Genomic DNA, 16,008 nt, shown 5'->3' with positions numbered 1-16,008 from the left:
CTTTTTTTCGGAGCTGGGGACCGAACCCAGGGCCTTGCGCTTCCTAGGCAAGCGCTCTACCACTGAGCTAAATCCCCAACCCCGCTGGGAGACATCTTGTCATCAGAGGTTTTAAGCAGAACAGAAAGCAGAGCCTGGGTTGGGAACAGTGCTTCACCGGGGACACAGAGCAAAGCCAAAGAAACAAGGGTCCTGTGGTAAAGAGAAAGCCATCTTTATCAGGTGGGTTGCCCCGGCACCAGGCACACTGCCTCTGTGCTCCTGGGCATGCGTGAATGCTTCACTGAGCCACAGCTCTGTAGTCAGCGGGCAAACACCGATTGGATGCATCTGCAGAGGCAGCTAGCCTCACGTACAACTCAGCCATGCTGCATCCTGCAACCTCGCCTGGGTATGAACGTGTGTGCACTGTGCTGTGCGTACCATCAAGCCATATAACGCCAGCAAAGGCTGCCCAAGACACTGACTGGGACTTGAAGTGCCTGGGTGTTAGGAGTAATAGTGTCTTTACCACACAGAGGTTTCTGCTCCTGCTGACACATACTGGCTTAATTACAGGGATAAAGGAGACTTCTAATATCTTCTTTCTGTCACTACTCAACATGTAAACAGCAAGTTAGCTCATCTTGGCACTGCACCGTCTCAGACTACTTTACCTTGAAATTGTTTTTTAAGCGTGAGTCGTTGACTTAAACTAAAGCTGCCAATTTAAAGAAGATCATTAAGTGAATTCTGGCTTGGGATTAAGATGGGATTTCAAATCATTTCTGGAACTAACCCACACAAACATCTACCGTTTTTACTAAGTACTAATGCAAAGTGGGATTCTAAGCATTGATGATTACAAAATCAAAATAGCAACTTTGAGAAACACCGAAGATGGGCTATGTCTGGCAGAGTCACATACTCAGCCAAGATTTTACAAGATTCTTTTTTCTTTTAAGACAGGATCTCACTCCGTTAGCCCAGGATGATTTAAAACTCACTACGTAGTCTGGGCTGGCCTTGAACTCACAGTTCCTCCTACCTCAGTTTTCCAGGCAGACGTGAGCCACAATGCCCATCTTCAAGATTTGATTTTGGGGGGTTGGGGATTTAGCTCAGCGGTAGAGCACTTGCCTAGCAAGCTCAAGGCCCTGGGTTCGGTCCCCAGCTCCGAAAAAAAGAAAAAAGAAAAAAAAAAAAAAGGTTTGATTTTGGCCAGGTATGGTAGTGCACGCCTTTAACCCCAGGACTTGACAGGCAGAGGCAGGCTGATTCCTGTGAGTTTGAGGCCAACCTGGTGTGTTTCAGGACAACCAAGTTATACAGGAAATCTCTGTCTCAAAAACAAAGGGGTGGGGGAGGGGGCAGGAAGGACCTGGAGAGATGGCTCAGTGGTTAAGAGCACTGGCTGCTCTTTCAGAGGTCCCAGGTTCAATTCCCAGCAACCACATGGCAGCTCACAACTTCTTGTAGCTCCAGTTCCAGGGGATCCTACACCCTCACATAAGCATACATTTAAGGCAGAACACCAATGCACATAAATTAAGAATAAATAAATTAAAGTATGTAACTTTCTATGTAAAAATAAATAAGTATATTCATCTCATTATGTGGGAAGTTTGCTTTCATTTTTAAAAACGATAGATTTTTTTTCTATTTTCTTATTTATTTTACGCATGAATGTTCTGCTGCATGTACACAGGCATGCCAGAAGAGGGCAGCAGATCCCTCTATAGATGGTAACCAGCTACCATCTAGATGCTGGGGATTGAACTCAGGACCTCTGGAAGAGCAGCCAGTGCTCTTAACTGCTGAGCTGCTGCTCCAGCCCCCTAAAGTATAGACTTTTAAGACAGCGTCACACAGTCCAGGCGGTTCTCAAAGTTGTTATGTAAGCAAGAATAACTCTGACCCTCTGCTCCTCCCATCCCCACTCTCTCGTGCTGGGACTAATTGTGAGCCACCTTGTCTGGTGTATTATGGGTGCTGGAATTGGACCCAGGGCTTCACGCATACTGGACAGGCACTCTGCCAGCTGAGCTACACCCAGCCCTGCTTCTCTCTTTGATCCGTGTCAATATCACATTGTATACAACACAATTAAAAACACACTTCTTTGTGATACGTTCAGTGTTTGCCTTGCACTTAATCGCACTTTCTCTGATTTACCTAGGTCTCGTGGGAGACTCTTGGGTGAAGGCGGTTATGGGTATAAATTTAAGCAGCCCTGGCTCAGGAAACAGTGACAAGAAAAACAAAAGCCTGTCCATGTTCAGTGAGGACACGGCTCGCTTTCATACTGCGAATCTTTAGGAGGTTGGATTGTAGCTACAGACCTGCAGACCCAGAGGACATGGGCACCCAGGGGTGCTGTGGGGCCCTCTTACCCACGGTCAGGGCGTCGAACAGACGGTGGATGATGGTGGTATCCTTCACGATCCCCGACTCCTGGACCCGCTTCACGAAGTCATTGAGTTGCATGTGCTTCTTGGGCAGTTCGAAGTTCTTCACGGCGTCGTCCACCTTGGGGGCCTCTCCTTGCTTATCAAAGACCTCAGTGATGAGTCGCCTGAGCTCAGGCGTCCGCTCAGCCTGGGCCCGCTCCGAGGCCGACATGGAGTCCACCATCCCCTTGACAAGATCAGCTGGGAAGATCCTTATGTCGGTCTTATACAGGCTCTGGAAATCCAAGAGGGCATTCAGCAGCTGCCCCTGCATCAAGTGGATGAGACCACGCAGGTAGAAGTACCTGGCCAGGAGCAGAGAGTCACCAGGGCCCAACAGGGCCATGGCCTTGCTCAGGAGAGTGACGAGGTCTGTGAAGTATGCCTGAACGCACTGGCTCACCAGCGGGAAGTGGATCTCGGGGATCTTGAATGTATATGTTGACTTAGGGGTCACTTTGAGAACTAAAAAAAAACAAAATCAAACAAGGTAAAAATGCATGGAATTAGCTTAACAGAGAGGCACCCATGACACCACTGTTGAGGACAGCGTTGTGTGCCTTGGACAAGAACCCATGGGCCCCTTCCAGGGTATTCCCCATGGAGGTAAAGAAAAAAAAAAAAGAGCCTATTTTGTTCCCAGAGTAGCAATAACTATTCTCCATGGAACAATTATGGGCTTTTCTTTTTAAAGATTTATTTATTTTATGTATGTGAGTACACTGTCGCTGTCTTCAGACACACCAGAAGAGGGCATCAGATCCCATTACAGATGGTTGTGAGCCACCATGTGGTTGCTGGGAATTGCACTCAGGACCTCTGGAAGAGCAGTCGGTGCTCTTACCACTGAGCCATCTCTTCAGCCCAGCAATTATGTTTTTAAAACTATGAATATTAAGTAAAAATACTAAGACTGGGCCTTCGAAGACTAAGCTGATAGCCAAAGCCAAGATCTGCCTGTCAAGTAGGGCTCAGCCTTTGTCACCTTACCAGGCTCTGGGCAGTGGTAGCCCAGGACTTCCACTGCAACGATTCGAAAGGTAAGGACTGGACACCAGAGCTTCTAAGTGCCATGGGCATTCTGAAGCATGATCTGAAGTCCCCTGGGGTCTAAACATTGAGCAGGAGTTGAAGTCCCTGTCCTCCCAGGAGCTTCCTTGGAACAAGGGACCAGAGGCAGCAGCCACATCAACGCCCATGCCAGAGGTGGTACTTTGGCTAGGGAGGCTGGAGGAAGGTGGAACCTGCAATGGTCAGGGAGCTCCGGATGAACACAGAAAAGGCAGGCAGGTCGTGTCCCAGAACGAGTGTGCACATGCCTGCCGAGCCTAGAAAAGGAACTGGTCTGCTTGGGGTCAGACACCTAGGAAGTGGCTCACACCTCCTGCTCTGAGACGTGCAGAGCAGCCTTTTCAGACAGACAGCCTGAGCTAAGAACAGCAGCAGCAAGGGCCTGGCATCCAACAGTGTCTCCTACCCAGTAAGGTCTCAGCGGGGCTACAGTATACGTCTATGATGTCACACCAAACAGGAGGAGCCTTGGGAAGTTTACATGGCTCGTAAATGTCTAACAGCTCCCTTTAGGAAGGGTCTGGTACCCAACCAGGGGCATCCCATCACACACCTGTAACTAAGACGTATACTATATGCATCACACACACACGCACGCATGCGCACATACACAGAAGTGGTAGGGCATGGACATAAAATATTTTTTGGATTTTTTCCCCCTGCTTTTATGAAGGCAGGATCTCAGTCTCACAATGACCACATTCACACAGGGTAGCAGGAAACCAGGCTGGCCCCAAACTCACAGCCACCACCAATCCTACCCCAGACCCCTGAGCTGCTAAGATTACAGGCATTCACCTGTTGGTATTCTATCTAAGCTCCACCCCCTCAGTCACCTGGGAACAGCCATGTATGCTCCGCCCCACAGTTGCCTAGCAACAGTTAGCTGTGCCTGACTAGGATGCTTGCCCCCTCCTCTCCCTCTTTTTGCTCTTTGCTCTTCTCTGCTGTTCCCCTCTGTTCCTTCTCTCCCCACCCCATCCCCCCTGTCCCCTACGTGCCCATGGCTGGCCGCCTTACCTCTCTTCTATTCTTCACTCATTAAACCTCTCCACGTGGACCATGTTGGCTTGGTGTGTTCTGTCTGGGCACGGGCCAAGATTTAAACCCTAACATCACCACCATGCCAGGCCAAGACAGTTTACATTTTTAAACACACGTACTCACTCGGAACCAGGCTCGGATCTCTAAACTGCAGCCATGCTGGGAGAGTAGATGCAGGAGGGAAGCCCCCTCACCTGGACTGCTGCTTTTGCAGCTCGAGGTATCCATTATCCGAAGCGATGAGTTTCTGGGTGGCAGCTCGGGCAGGGAGATGTCCTGCAGGTTGGGCATGCTGACCACCATGCGCCTGTGTGCGATGTTCAGGGGTGAGGCCTTCCTAGACGCCATCTTCTCCACAGTAGGTCTCCTTGGACTTATAAGCATCCTGTCTATCCTAAGGAAAAGCAAGAGTTCACTTCATGGGCACAAAGATGAAAGCCCGATCCTCCACTACCTATCGTATCCAGAGTAATGAGCAGGGGTGGGAGCCAGACATGGGGGGTAAGAACCTGTCGCTAAGTCCAGCCTCAAGCAGCTCAAGGGTAAAGGACAAAGGTTCTCAGCCCACAGTCCCAAAGATGAACAGGGCACTGCCGTGGGTGATGCACACACAAAATCAGGAAAGCACAGGGGAAAAAATAGGCCCTGTGACTGGGGAACATGGGAAGGAAGTGGAGATGGACAGAGATCAGGGTGTGGTACAGGATACCAGGCCAGGCACACAAAGCCTGCCCCCATGAAACAGGGACACACAGAGCATGCACCTTTGAAGGCTCACGATGAATTGCTCAATAGCCTGCTGAATTGATCATTTGTATGTCCAAATGAAATGGACAGGGTTGGAGGCATGGCTTAGCGGTTAAGAGCTCTGTCTGCTCGTCCAGAGGTCCTGAGTTCAATTCTAAGCAGCCACATGGTGGCTCACAACCATCTGTAATGGGATCCGATGCCCTCTTCTGGTGTGTCTGAAGGCAGTGACAGTAGACTCATATACATAAGATAAATAAATAAATCTTTAAAGAAAATAAGAGCACCTGTCCTCCTCAGACTGAGTGTCGAGGTCCATCCGAGCAAAGGCGTCCATCCTGCCGTTGAGCCGGGCCTTCAGGAAGGAGTGGAACATGTAGGTGTCCAAGACCTGCATGTGAGAAAGGCTGTCATACTGAGCTCATGGTCCTCCGGCCCCCACCCAAAGCCAACTGCAGCCCCACTGAGACACGACCTCCCCTGCACAGGCTCCTCTGGGCAGGAGTCTATGCAAACGGAAAACTTCACAACTGGGGCTTTTTGTAAACTTGTTTTTATTACTTTTAGTAATGTGTCTGTGAATCTATGCAGGTGCCCGCAGAGGCCAGAGGGGTCAGATTCCCCCATAGCTGAGATCATGGTGTGAGTCGCTCGAGGTGGGTGCTGGAAACTGAGCTAGAAGAGGGGAATAGAGTCTCCACGCAGGGCCATCTCTAGGCTTGCGATTGGTTTATGTACTCAGAGATCCCTGACCTGTGCCTGGAAAACCACGAAGGTTAAAAAGCCCAGGCCGCTTGCCCACTAGGACAGCCGTGCTGGTAGTACATGTGCCCCTCAGCCCTGGGACCTGTGCACACGCTACAGCACTCAGTCTGGCTCTGCCGGCTCTCACAGGCTCAGGCTCAGGAACTAGACAGCCCCGGGATCCTGACTCTACAGGGGACCCCCCAGCACTGCAGTTGTTTCCACCTAGGTGTGTACGTGAGCCTTAGCAAGAAACCTCTCTGGGCTACAGGCTCCTCCCAGGAAAGGCAGGAAGAGGAGGTAAAAGGAACCCAGATCCACATGGGAGGGGGGGGGGGTCCAGAAACAGCCAAGGCAGGAACCCGAAGGCAAACACTGTAGGAAGATGCAAAAGAGAAACAGGCCACAGAGAGGTTGAAGGGAACTCTGAACAGCCAGAGGACCCAGAGCTGCTACACATAGCCCTGTTCCAGATGGTGGGTCCACAAACTGGCCTGGATTACTATAAGAAAGCAGAGGACACCAGGAGGGTCACAGGGCAGAAAAGGAGAGGGGAGGCACACACAAGCCATGGAGGAGTCACACCAGTACCTGTTACCCAGTAGATGGGTTAACCTGTACCCTGGAGGCGGGCAGCTCTTCCCACCTCAAAGATGTCACAACAGACCCACGGGGGTCCACGGGGCTGCTTGCCAGATCAAATAGTCATTAAGAATTGGGCAGAAACAGTGGGCTCCCCCACAAACCTAGGCTAAGGTCAGTCTCAGACAAAGAAAGGACCAGCACTCTCAGACCAACATGGCAGTGGCAAGGAACTCTCCCAGGGCCAAGCTCTCCTCACAGACAGAGCAAAGGCTGCCTAGGCTGAAGACTGTGACAGGGAGAGGGGATTGATGCCCTGACTGAGGGCGTGGTCACCCAGATACGAAACATACACCAGTCTATCAAACCACACACTTAATACCATGTACAATACTACATGTACTTAATGTACAATACTACAAAGCTAATTTAGAAATGAGGTGGCCACAGAACCAGAAAAGGCCAAAGAACCAGAAAAACTTCAAAAAAAGTTTCTGAAAAGGCCAATACAATAAGACAAGACTAGATCAGGAAAAGCCTTTGAGAAACATTTCCACAGGGAGGAGTAAGTGGATGGAGCCTCCCCAGCCCCACCCCTCTCACCTGCTTATAAAATTGCTGGTCCCCTGCTGCTCTCGTCTTGAGAAACTCCTCGCTGTTGAAGACGCGGTGCTCATAATTCAAGTGATTCTTCACCTCCCTAGCCAAGAGAAGGTAGGCCATGTGCTCAACCACAACGCCCAAAGGCATGCTGTCTAGCAGCGGAATGGCGCGAGAAACACCCTCCCGAGCTTACTGCATCCTACAATGACAGCAGCAGGAGGGACTGTGTGGTCCTCAGCACTTCTCTAACTAGGAGGAAGCTGGGAGAGAGGACCCTGGACGTCAGCTCTTTATACCAACGAAGACTCAACGATTGGCTATTGCACGACAAAGGCCACTAGGCTCAGCGGTCAGTTTGGAGGTAGAGGGCATAAAAATGCTGCCCACACCATAGCCACAAATCTACCCAACCAAGCTTCTCTACTCCATAACCTGCCTCATAAGCTCGTGGGCCTTCAGTTTACAATGTCCCCAAGCTACAGTGACATGCTGTAAATAGTTGATGGCTGCAGGGTTTGGCCAGGTGGCTTCCTTCTACTGTGAGTGAAGACACATTCATCTAGAGACAAAGAGTCTGACAGCCTGGAATCTTATTTTCTTCCTGTTGTTTTGGGCAGGGTGAAGAGTCTCATGTAGCTCAAGATGGCCTCAAACTTGGGGGATGGCCTTGCACTACAGATCTTCCAAGCTCTGCCTCCTTCCCCAAATACTGGGATCACAGGCTTGACCATGACACTTGGTTATAAACCGTTTTGTTGTTGTTTTGCTTAAAAAAAAAAAAGTAAAGACATTCGACCACTTCAGTTATAAAAAAAAAAATCTGTCTCCCTGGGGCTGGAGAGATGGCTCAGCAGTTAAGAACATAAGAGACCTTCCAGATGTCCTGAGTTCAATTCCCAGCAACCACACGGTGGCTCACAACCATCTGTAATTGGGTCCGATGCCATCTTCTGGTATGTCAGCAACTGTGTGCTCATATACATAAAACAAATAAATAAGCCTTTTTAAACAAAAATTGTCTCCCAAGAATAAAAAAGAAACCTACCCAAGACCACACTTTGAGAAAAGAAACAATGCAATCTTATCTCTGACACACTGCCTCATTTTCTTCCTAATAAATTTGCTTTCTGTAAGTGAAGGCATCAAAAAGCAAGGCTGTTTCAGTTTGGAAACAATCAGAGTCCTGGGAGAGCCACGGCTCTCTGCCAAGCCTCCCCCCGCCCCCCCGTCCCCCGCACTGGAGCGGACGCCCCTTCAGAGCAGAACAGAGCCTGCTTCGGAGCCTCCTTTTCTATGGAGGCAGGGTGCAAGCAGCAAGAAGAGAACAGGATGCTGCAGAATTAAGAGTTGGAAGAAAGAAAAGGCCCCAAGCTGTAACACAACCTCTTAAGTGAGGTATGTTGAGGCTGGAATTAACAACTCAGTTCCTGTACTGTGTCACATTCAATCAACACACAAACTTGACTTGACCACTCTACGGATGCCCCGGGCCTTAGGTCACACAGGCATAGACCACGAAGTGGGTGATGTCAAAGAGCTTCCCAGCAGCAAAGCCGGCACACTCATCTGTCCTGAGCCCCTTGGAGGTCGCACCATTTGGTTTCTGAGTCCTGTGGCTATGCCCCAGGTATCTCCCCACGACTTCTGGAACACACCCTCCCTGGACTGACCCTGAGCCTTCAGCCAGAGCACACAGGCACCACCTGCCAGGAAGCCCCTTGGAAACGGCCATTCGAGTGTCCAGTGATAGGACAGACAGATGGTCAAGGCTGGCAGGGTGCTGGGCAGGGTCAGAGGAGACCCCGCTGGTCTGGTCATGAGGAAGAGTGGGGAATGAACTCCGTAGCCACTCCTAGATCTGGGATCTTTGAGATACCTGAAGATGCCGACGAGCAGCTGCAGAGTGATATGCTGGATCTTGCAGTTGAGAGCCTGCTGCCAGGCTCGGCGGCGGGCTCGGCCCTCATTCAAGTCTGTGCTGGCGCTCAGGTGGGCAAGGTGCAAATCTGGGTGCAGCTGGAGACTCTGGACTCTGGGAAAAAGCAGAGCTGGTGTGAGGTGGGCAGAGGCCAGGTAGACAGTTCGAGATGCTCTGATGCCCATCATTGATGAGGGAAGGCAGGCCTCCCTCCAGGTCACAAGAAATTTCCTGTCGGAGCCACCAGGAGGGTCAACCATGGCTCCCAACAGCTACCCAGCAGCATCCATTGCCCAGGAGGCTTGGAAGCCACTCTGTGTCCTGAGTGCCACCATTCTTGGCCTAGCATGGAGAGATCACTGGCTCATCTGCAGACCCTCAAGCACAGAGGAACTCACCCAGAGCCACCACCAAGCCTAGGGCCTGGCTTTCCCATCACCACGCAAGCCTGTGTTTTGAGAAAAGCTTGGTGATGTAGCCCGGGGCTCAATCTTCTGTGAGATTTGCCCAAGAGGAAGCTCTGGGTATCAGCGAACAAGCCTGCCATTTTAAACAAGCTGGAGCAACACATGTTCCACAAATGTTCTTTTGTGCACATACTGTGGGCCAGGCACAGTCCTGAGTATGGACCAGGCAAAGGCCATAGTAGGGGGAAATGGAAAACAGAGAAGTCACCACAGAGCATGGTGATAAACGACAGGACAGCAGAGACCCCATGTGGTGAGGCTATGACCATGAGAAGGCAGACTATCAGAGGAGAGTGCTGTGTGAGAAGCCAGGTACACAGCCCCTAGGGGTAAGAGAGAAGAGAGGCTCTTGGGTGCTCACAGCCCTGCCAGTACAGTGAACTTACAGTGCCCAGCATAGTTCAAAAACACATGGACCATAAGGAGCAGGTGTGGGTTGGGATGGCTGCCCTGGGTGGGTGTCCCCGCCCCGCTGACCTGACCAGTGAGGCCTCATGGGTCCTTGCCTGCCTGACAGGGTTATGGCAACTGCACACTAACACCAAACTGACATTTACCAGGCAGAACACAGAGCAGGGTACAGGAGGGACCGAACATCGGTGACTCCCCTGCCTAAAACACAGGGTGCTGCCTGATGTGTGGTGGTCTTCTGTTTGGGCACAGCTGGGAGGAAGAAGCAGTTCCCTGCAGAACCCAGTCCTTCCCTCCTACACACGCACTGGGCCAGCACTACCGAGAAAGGGGTCCTTATCCCTGAACTGCAGTGAGGAAAGCTTCATCTCATCAGAAGAAAAGGAAGAGCACTGTGGCCCAGAACCGCTAGGAGAATCTGGGAGAAAAGACCATTGCCCTGTGTCCCTCTGGCCAAACGTGTGTATAGGTGTGCTCTGTCTTCTCGGACAGTTAAGGAGGCCCCACGATGGCCTGGATCAGACTTAGAAGCATATTGACCTGTCAGGTTTATAAATCAGTGCTCCTGGACTGAACCCCTGCAAGATGCTCCACCCACAGGCTCATGGAGGGAGGGGGTGCCATGGCAGGGACCCAACCCCACACCCCTCTATTGGATTCTGAAAAGCAAGCATGCCAACAATGCTAGGTTCTTCCGCCAAAGCAAACAGCCAGGTCACCATGGAATGACTCTGCCATGCTTAGCAAGAGGAATGTAAGAGTCCACTCAGGAGCCTAACCCAAACCCCAGGTGGCTGCAGGGCACAGCCATAACTGTAGCCCTCACTGTCACGAAGGGCAGACTCCCCATGGACTCTTTCTTTTATTATTTTTTTTTTTTTTTGAGACAGAGTTACTCTGTGTAGCCTTGACTAAGACTAGGCTGGCCTTAAACTCAGAGATCCACCTGCATCTGCCTCCCGAGTGCTGGGATTAAAGTAGTGCACCACTGCTGTCTGACAAACATTCTTATTTACTGATTTATTTTTATTTTATTATGTGCACTGCTGTCTTGCCTGCGTGTATGACTGTGTGAGGGTGTCAGATCCCCTGGAACAGTTACAGAAAGTTGTGAGCTGCCATGTGGCTCCTGGGGGATTGAACCTGGGTTCGCTGGAAGAGCAGACACATTTGGGGAGCTTGTGGACACATCTCTCCAGCCTGACTTTGGAGTCTTTCAAACTTCTAATGATGGGGGCTGGAGAGATGGCTGAATAGTTAAGAGGGCTTGCTGCTCTTCCAGAGGGTCGTTTCCATCTCCAGCATCCACGCAGTGGCTTACGACAGTCTGTAACTGCAGTTTCAGGGATCCAGTGCCCTCTTCTGTCACCCTCGAGCACAAGGCCCACACATGATACATAGACATTCACATGGGTGAGGCTCTCATATACCTAACATAAACTTTTTTAAAAAGCATAAAAACCTTCTCAGGGTGGAAGAAATGGGAAAAAACAAAACAATGACGACAACAAGCCCAGATGCTGGACTTCTATGTGCAGGCTGAGTGTCCCTTACCCAAAACATTTTATTTAGCAGCGCATGGCTTCAGTGATAGCAGCTGGCTTAGCATGTGCTAAGGCTCTGAGTTCTAGCTCCACCACACCCCAAACAACCCAGCTTTGAGAGCAGAGGTGTTTCAGGTGTAGAAGTCTGAATACCTGCATGTACCCATACATATATTCATATACTATATACCTGTGTGTGTGTGTGTGTGTGTGTGTGTGTGTGTGTGTGTGTGTGTGTGTGTGTGTGTGTGTATATATATATATATATATATATATATATATATATATATATATATATATATTCGGCATATACTATACATTTCAGGGCTGGACCCAAACCTAAATACCATGTTCAATTATGTGAAGACATAAATGAAGGCAACTTTACCACAGTTTTGGTTTTTGTTTTGTTTGTTGGAGTTTTCTAGAGGAAGAGTTTCTCCGTGAAGCCCTAGCTGTCCTAGAACTCACTCTGTAAACCAGGCTGGCCTCGAACTCAGCGACCTGACAACCTCTGCCTCCCTCCTGAGTGCTGGGATTAAAGGTGTGCACCACCACCACCTGGCTCATAATCCTGTGTTTTTAATGTGACCGTTCACATGAGATCGGGTGAAGCTTTTTCCCCTTCTGGTGCAGAGTCAGCATTCAAAATGTTACAGATTTTGAATTTTTAGATTAGGGATACTTTACCAATAATTAGCAGACATCATCCATAAAGAGGGAATATCCACGAGGCTAGCATGAGAGCTCAGGAAAGCACAGCACACATGGCTCAAACACAATGCACTGACTTCTCAGCCCAGGGTCCCAGGGTCCCCAACAGAAGGACCAAAAGGGACCCAAGAGCATATCTGTACCTCAGACTCAGAGGTACAGAGAGTCTGAGGCCAGCTTTGGCTACACAGTGAGACCCTGCCTAAAAAGCAAACAAGGGCTGGGCTGTAGGTCAGCAGTAGAACATTTAACACCACACACACACACACACACACACACACAGAGAGAGAGAGAAAGAGAGAGAGAGAGAGAGAGAGAGAGAGACCTTGTCTTAAAAAAAAAAGCCAAAAGAATAAAAAATTGAAACAAAAATCCTAACTATGTAAAATCTACATCCCAATGAGAAAGTAGGGAAGTGGCAAACACAGACTTGGAGCCCAGGCATGCTCAAACACACCGTTTCACATTACCTCTGAATGAAGGCCTGTGCCAGCAGAAGGGGGACGTCAGGGATGTCTACGTCCTCATCAGAAGACTTGGAGCAGGTGACACTCCCGAGGTCAATGTCAATCAGGACCAGGCCATCAGCTTCCTGGAGGGCAGAGGCCAACATAAGACTCCAACACACCTTTAAAACCCTGCGAATGAATGTGCTTCAGTCCCTGCAGTGCTAGGGTTAAGTCACCCTGCTCGGTGCCTCCTCCAAAGAACAGTGCAGGGTGCTGGGGGTCCTGGCGATGGGAAAGTCTGACTCATCATGCCTGTCTCTTCTCTGAATTGCAGAAATGTGTCCACAACGTTTACTTTACTACAGTCTCTAACCTCCACACCTATCCATCTCCGAGCCTGCCCGAGTTCCCAAACAAAATGTCTGCCCCCAACTCGAGGCTAATTCACTGTCTCTTCCTCCCCTTGACCTGTGGCATCTTCCATTCTACTTTGGGTCCCTATGATTTTGACCACTCTAAGGAGCCTGAGGAATTTTTTTTCATCTGGATTAACTTGGGTATTTCTTATTTACATTTTGATTGTTATTCCCTTTCCTAGTTATTCCCTTTCCGGGGTTTCCGGGCCAACATCCCACTAATCCTTCCCCCTCCCCTTCTCTATGGTGTTCCCCTCCCCATCCTCCCCCCATTACCGCCCTCCCCCCAACAATCCCGTTCACTGGGGGTCCAGCCTTGGCAGGACCAAGGGCTTCCCCTTCCACTGGTGCTCTTACTAGGCTATTCATTGCTACCTATGAGGTTGGAGCCCAGGGTCAGTCCATGTATAGTCTTTGGGTAGTGAGCCTGAATAATTTGGGCTCAAAGTGTGCCTTGTCTTTCAGCTGTCCTGGAGGATTGTCTGGATTGTACCAGGGCTCAGAATCCCTTTCCTTTTGAAAACTGAGCAATTCACCTGTATATGGACCACAGCCCTTCTCTGAGTTTAGATGCCAAGCAAGTTGTCAAGTTCCCATCACTCCTGGGACAAATACTGCACATAGTACTTCATGGCGCCTTGAAAGAGCATTCCAGAACTCCCCAACTATACTACTCACACTCACTGTCCAGTGTGTCACTCAGCTGTCCAGCCAGCTCTGCCTCTCAGGACCCAGAGCACAAGGCTAAGAGACCTCAATATAGGGGTGGAATTTCTGAAAATATGCACACTGGGGGACTTACAATGTCTTATCTGTGACTGTGACAGCAAGTACTAGGCATGAATGCATAGGTCTAGACCCCAAGACTCTCAAGTCTGCTGGAAGAGACAAGGACACTTAGAAGATACCACTCCTGCTCTGGCCCTGATCCCCACCCTTGGGTGGCATGTGCAACACATGCAAACACAGCTTGTTCTGGGCCAAAGTCTGACTGGGATAGCATGGGTCTTCAGGCTAAGCACACAGTGCTAACACCAGGTGTGTGCAGGACATGGCCTAACTGGACTACTCCCAGGCCTCCTAGCTCTTTTCTGCTAACCTCATCCATGAGAAGCGTTAACATGAAACAACTCCAAAATGCTGCTCTTGGGATCTTTCAGAACAACTAAATCATGAAGCTAGTTTCCTGCAAGATTCCTGACCGGAATTGCTAAGTAAATATGTCTGGGGGGCAGGGGGAGCTTCCTGCCTGAAAAGCCCAGACAAGATGGCTTTTTATGAGTGACATAAAAAAAGAGACACAATTTTAAACATCAGAGGACTGCCCATTTTTTCTGGTCCACAAGGCACATGAGGCAAGGTTCTCTGTTTCCAACCCCCCTGGGGAGGTCTCAACAGCCTCTTCCTAAGTTATTTTCCACAGTGAGTCACTGGTTTTGGCAAGAATACAGAAGCCTGCCCACCCGTCCACCCACAGTGGAGAAATGGGGCAGTCTGGGAGGCGGGATTTCCTCTAAGTTTCTAGGAAATGGTGTGGATGACAAAGAATCTGAAAGAGGCTGAGAGCAGAGCCATGAAGGCCAGGAACACTGGGTGTCCAGCATGGCCCCTTCTCTGCTTTTGTCTATACATAAAGTGCTCAGAACACAAAGTCAAATGCAGGACATGGTGAGTACGTCAGGGGAGTCATAGGTTCAAAGCCAACCTGGGCTTCAACAGTGAGTTCTGACCAAGCCTGAGCTACATATGGAGTCCTCCTCCCACTCTCTCTCTCTCTCTCTCTCTCTCTCTCTCTCTCTCTCTCTCTCTCTCTCTCTCCACACACACACACACACACACACACACACACACACACACACACACACTTTAAAATAAATCTTTCTAAAAAAAAAAATCTAAAATCCCAGCACTTGTACAGAGAGATGGGCGAGGGAGACAGAATTACACAGAAGCTCACTGTGCAGCGAGCCTGGCAGAACCAAGAAAGACCCTGCCTCAAACTGGAAAGTGAGAACTGACTTCCAGACATTGTCCTGTGACCTCTGCATACATGACATGACATGTATCCCACCGCCCCCTCAGACATACATAAACATACGCAAATAAAATTATAAAAAAAGAAACAAAATGAAGTCAATTCAGTGCCATTCTCCCTGTCCTATGGAATGTGCACATAAAAAGATGCCATGGGTAACTAGAAATAAATGAACACTGGCCAGCACTGAGCCGCCAGGTTCCCACCCCCAAGAGTACCAGGATCAGAAACAGTAACAGGCACTGGCATGAGATGGGACTGTACGCTGTGTCCTCGAGTCCATCGGCTGCCTTGGGAGAGGCTGGCAATGCCTCAGAAGGTCCTCAGCAGCACTGCCACTACAGCTGAAAGGGAATGACCCCATCACCTGTCAACCATCCTCAAGCTGACCGTTGGGCCTATCTACCCTGGATCCGTGACAGATCACAATTTAAACACATTCCAGAGCCAGCACCGGGGAGGCCAAGGCAGGAGAATACAGAGAGAGCTTGAGTGCCCTGGGCCACAATAGTGTGACACTCTGTCACAAACAAATAAACACTATGTCAAATTAGCAGCACAGTGATCTCCGTTCAACACCTACAGTATGCCATGTGCTACTCCATGTCTCCTTCGATCCTCACTGCAGCAACAAGGTTGACAAATTTGCTGTCCTTTGATGGCTAAGAGAGGAAGAAGTTCCCTATTTCGATAAGTGAGAGCCACATAGGGTATACACCATGTCAATTGTTACCAAAGCACATGCGATACATTTAAAATAGCAAAGCAGGGCTGGAGAGATGGCTCAGTGGTTAAGAGCTCTGGCTGCTCTTCCAGAGGTCCTGAGTTCAATTC

At 49.7% G+C, this 16,008-nt stretch overlaps 1 protein-coding gene across 5 annotated transcripts in view; it reads right to left on the bottom strand.

Annotated features, from left to right (window-relative positions):
• The window catches only part of Dennd3 (DENN domain containing 3), a 57,662-nt gene that overhangs the window by 22,591 nt on the left and 19,063 nt on the right, over positions 1 to 16,008 (bottom strand). For 4 of the 5 annotated variants that reach the window (XM_087557404.1, NM_001427258.1, XM_087557405.1 and 1 more), the window contains 6 exon segments: positions 12,745 to 12,866; positions 9,097 to 9,252; positions 7,221 to 7,317; positions 5,579 to 5,682; positions 4,739 to 4,938; positions 2,373 to 2,894 (listed from right to left, as the gene is read on the bottom strand). In XM_087557404.1, coding sequence (XP_087413530.1) covers positions 2,373 to 2,894; positions 4,739 to 4,938; positions 5,579 to 5,682; positions 7,221 to 7,317; positions 9,097 to 9,252; positions 12,745 to 12,866 — 1,201 coding nt within the window. 5 annotated transcript variants of the gene reach the window in all.

This window comes from Rattus norvegicus, chromosome 7, assembly GCF_021556685.1.
Source record: "Rattus norvegicus strain SHRSP/BbbUtx chromosome 7, alternate assembly SHRSP_T2T, whole genome shotgun sequence".
Lineage (NCBI taxonomy): Eukaryota > Metazoa > Chordata > Mammalia > Rodentia > Muridae > Rattus > Rattus norvegicus.
Note: the sequence above shows the minus strand (reverse complement) of the source record. Positions and strands in the feature narration are given on the sequence as shown.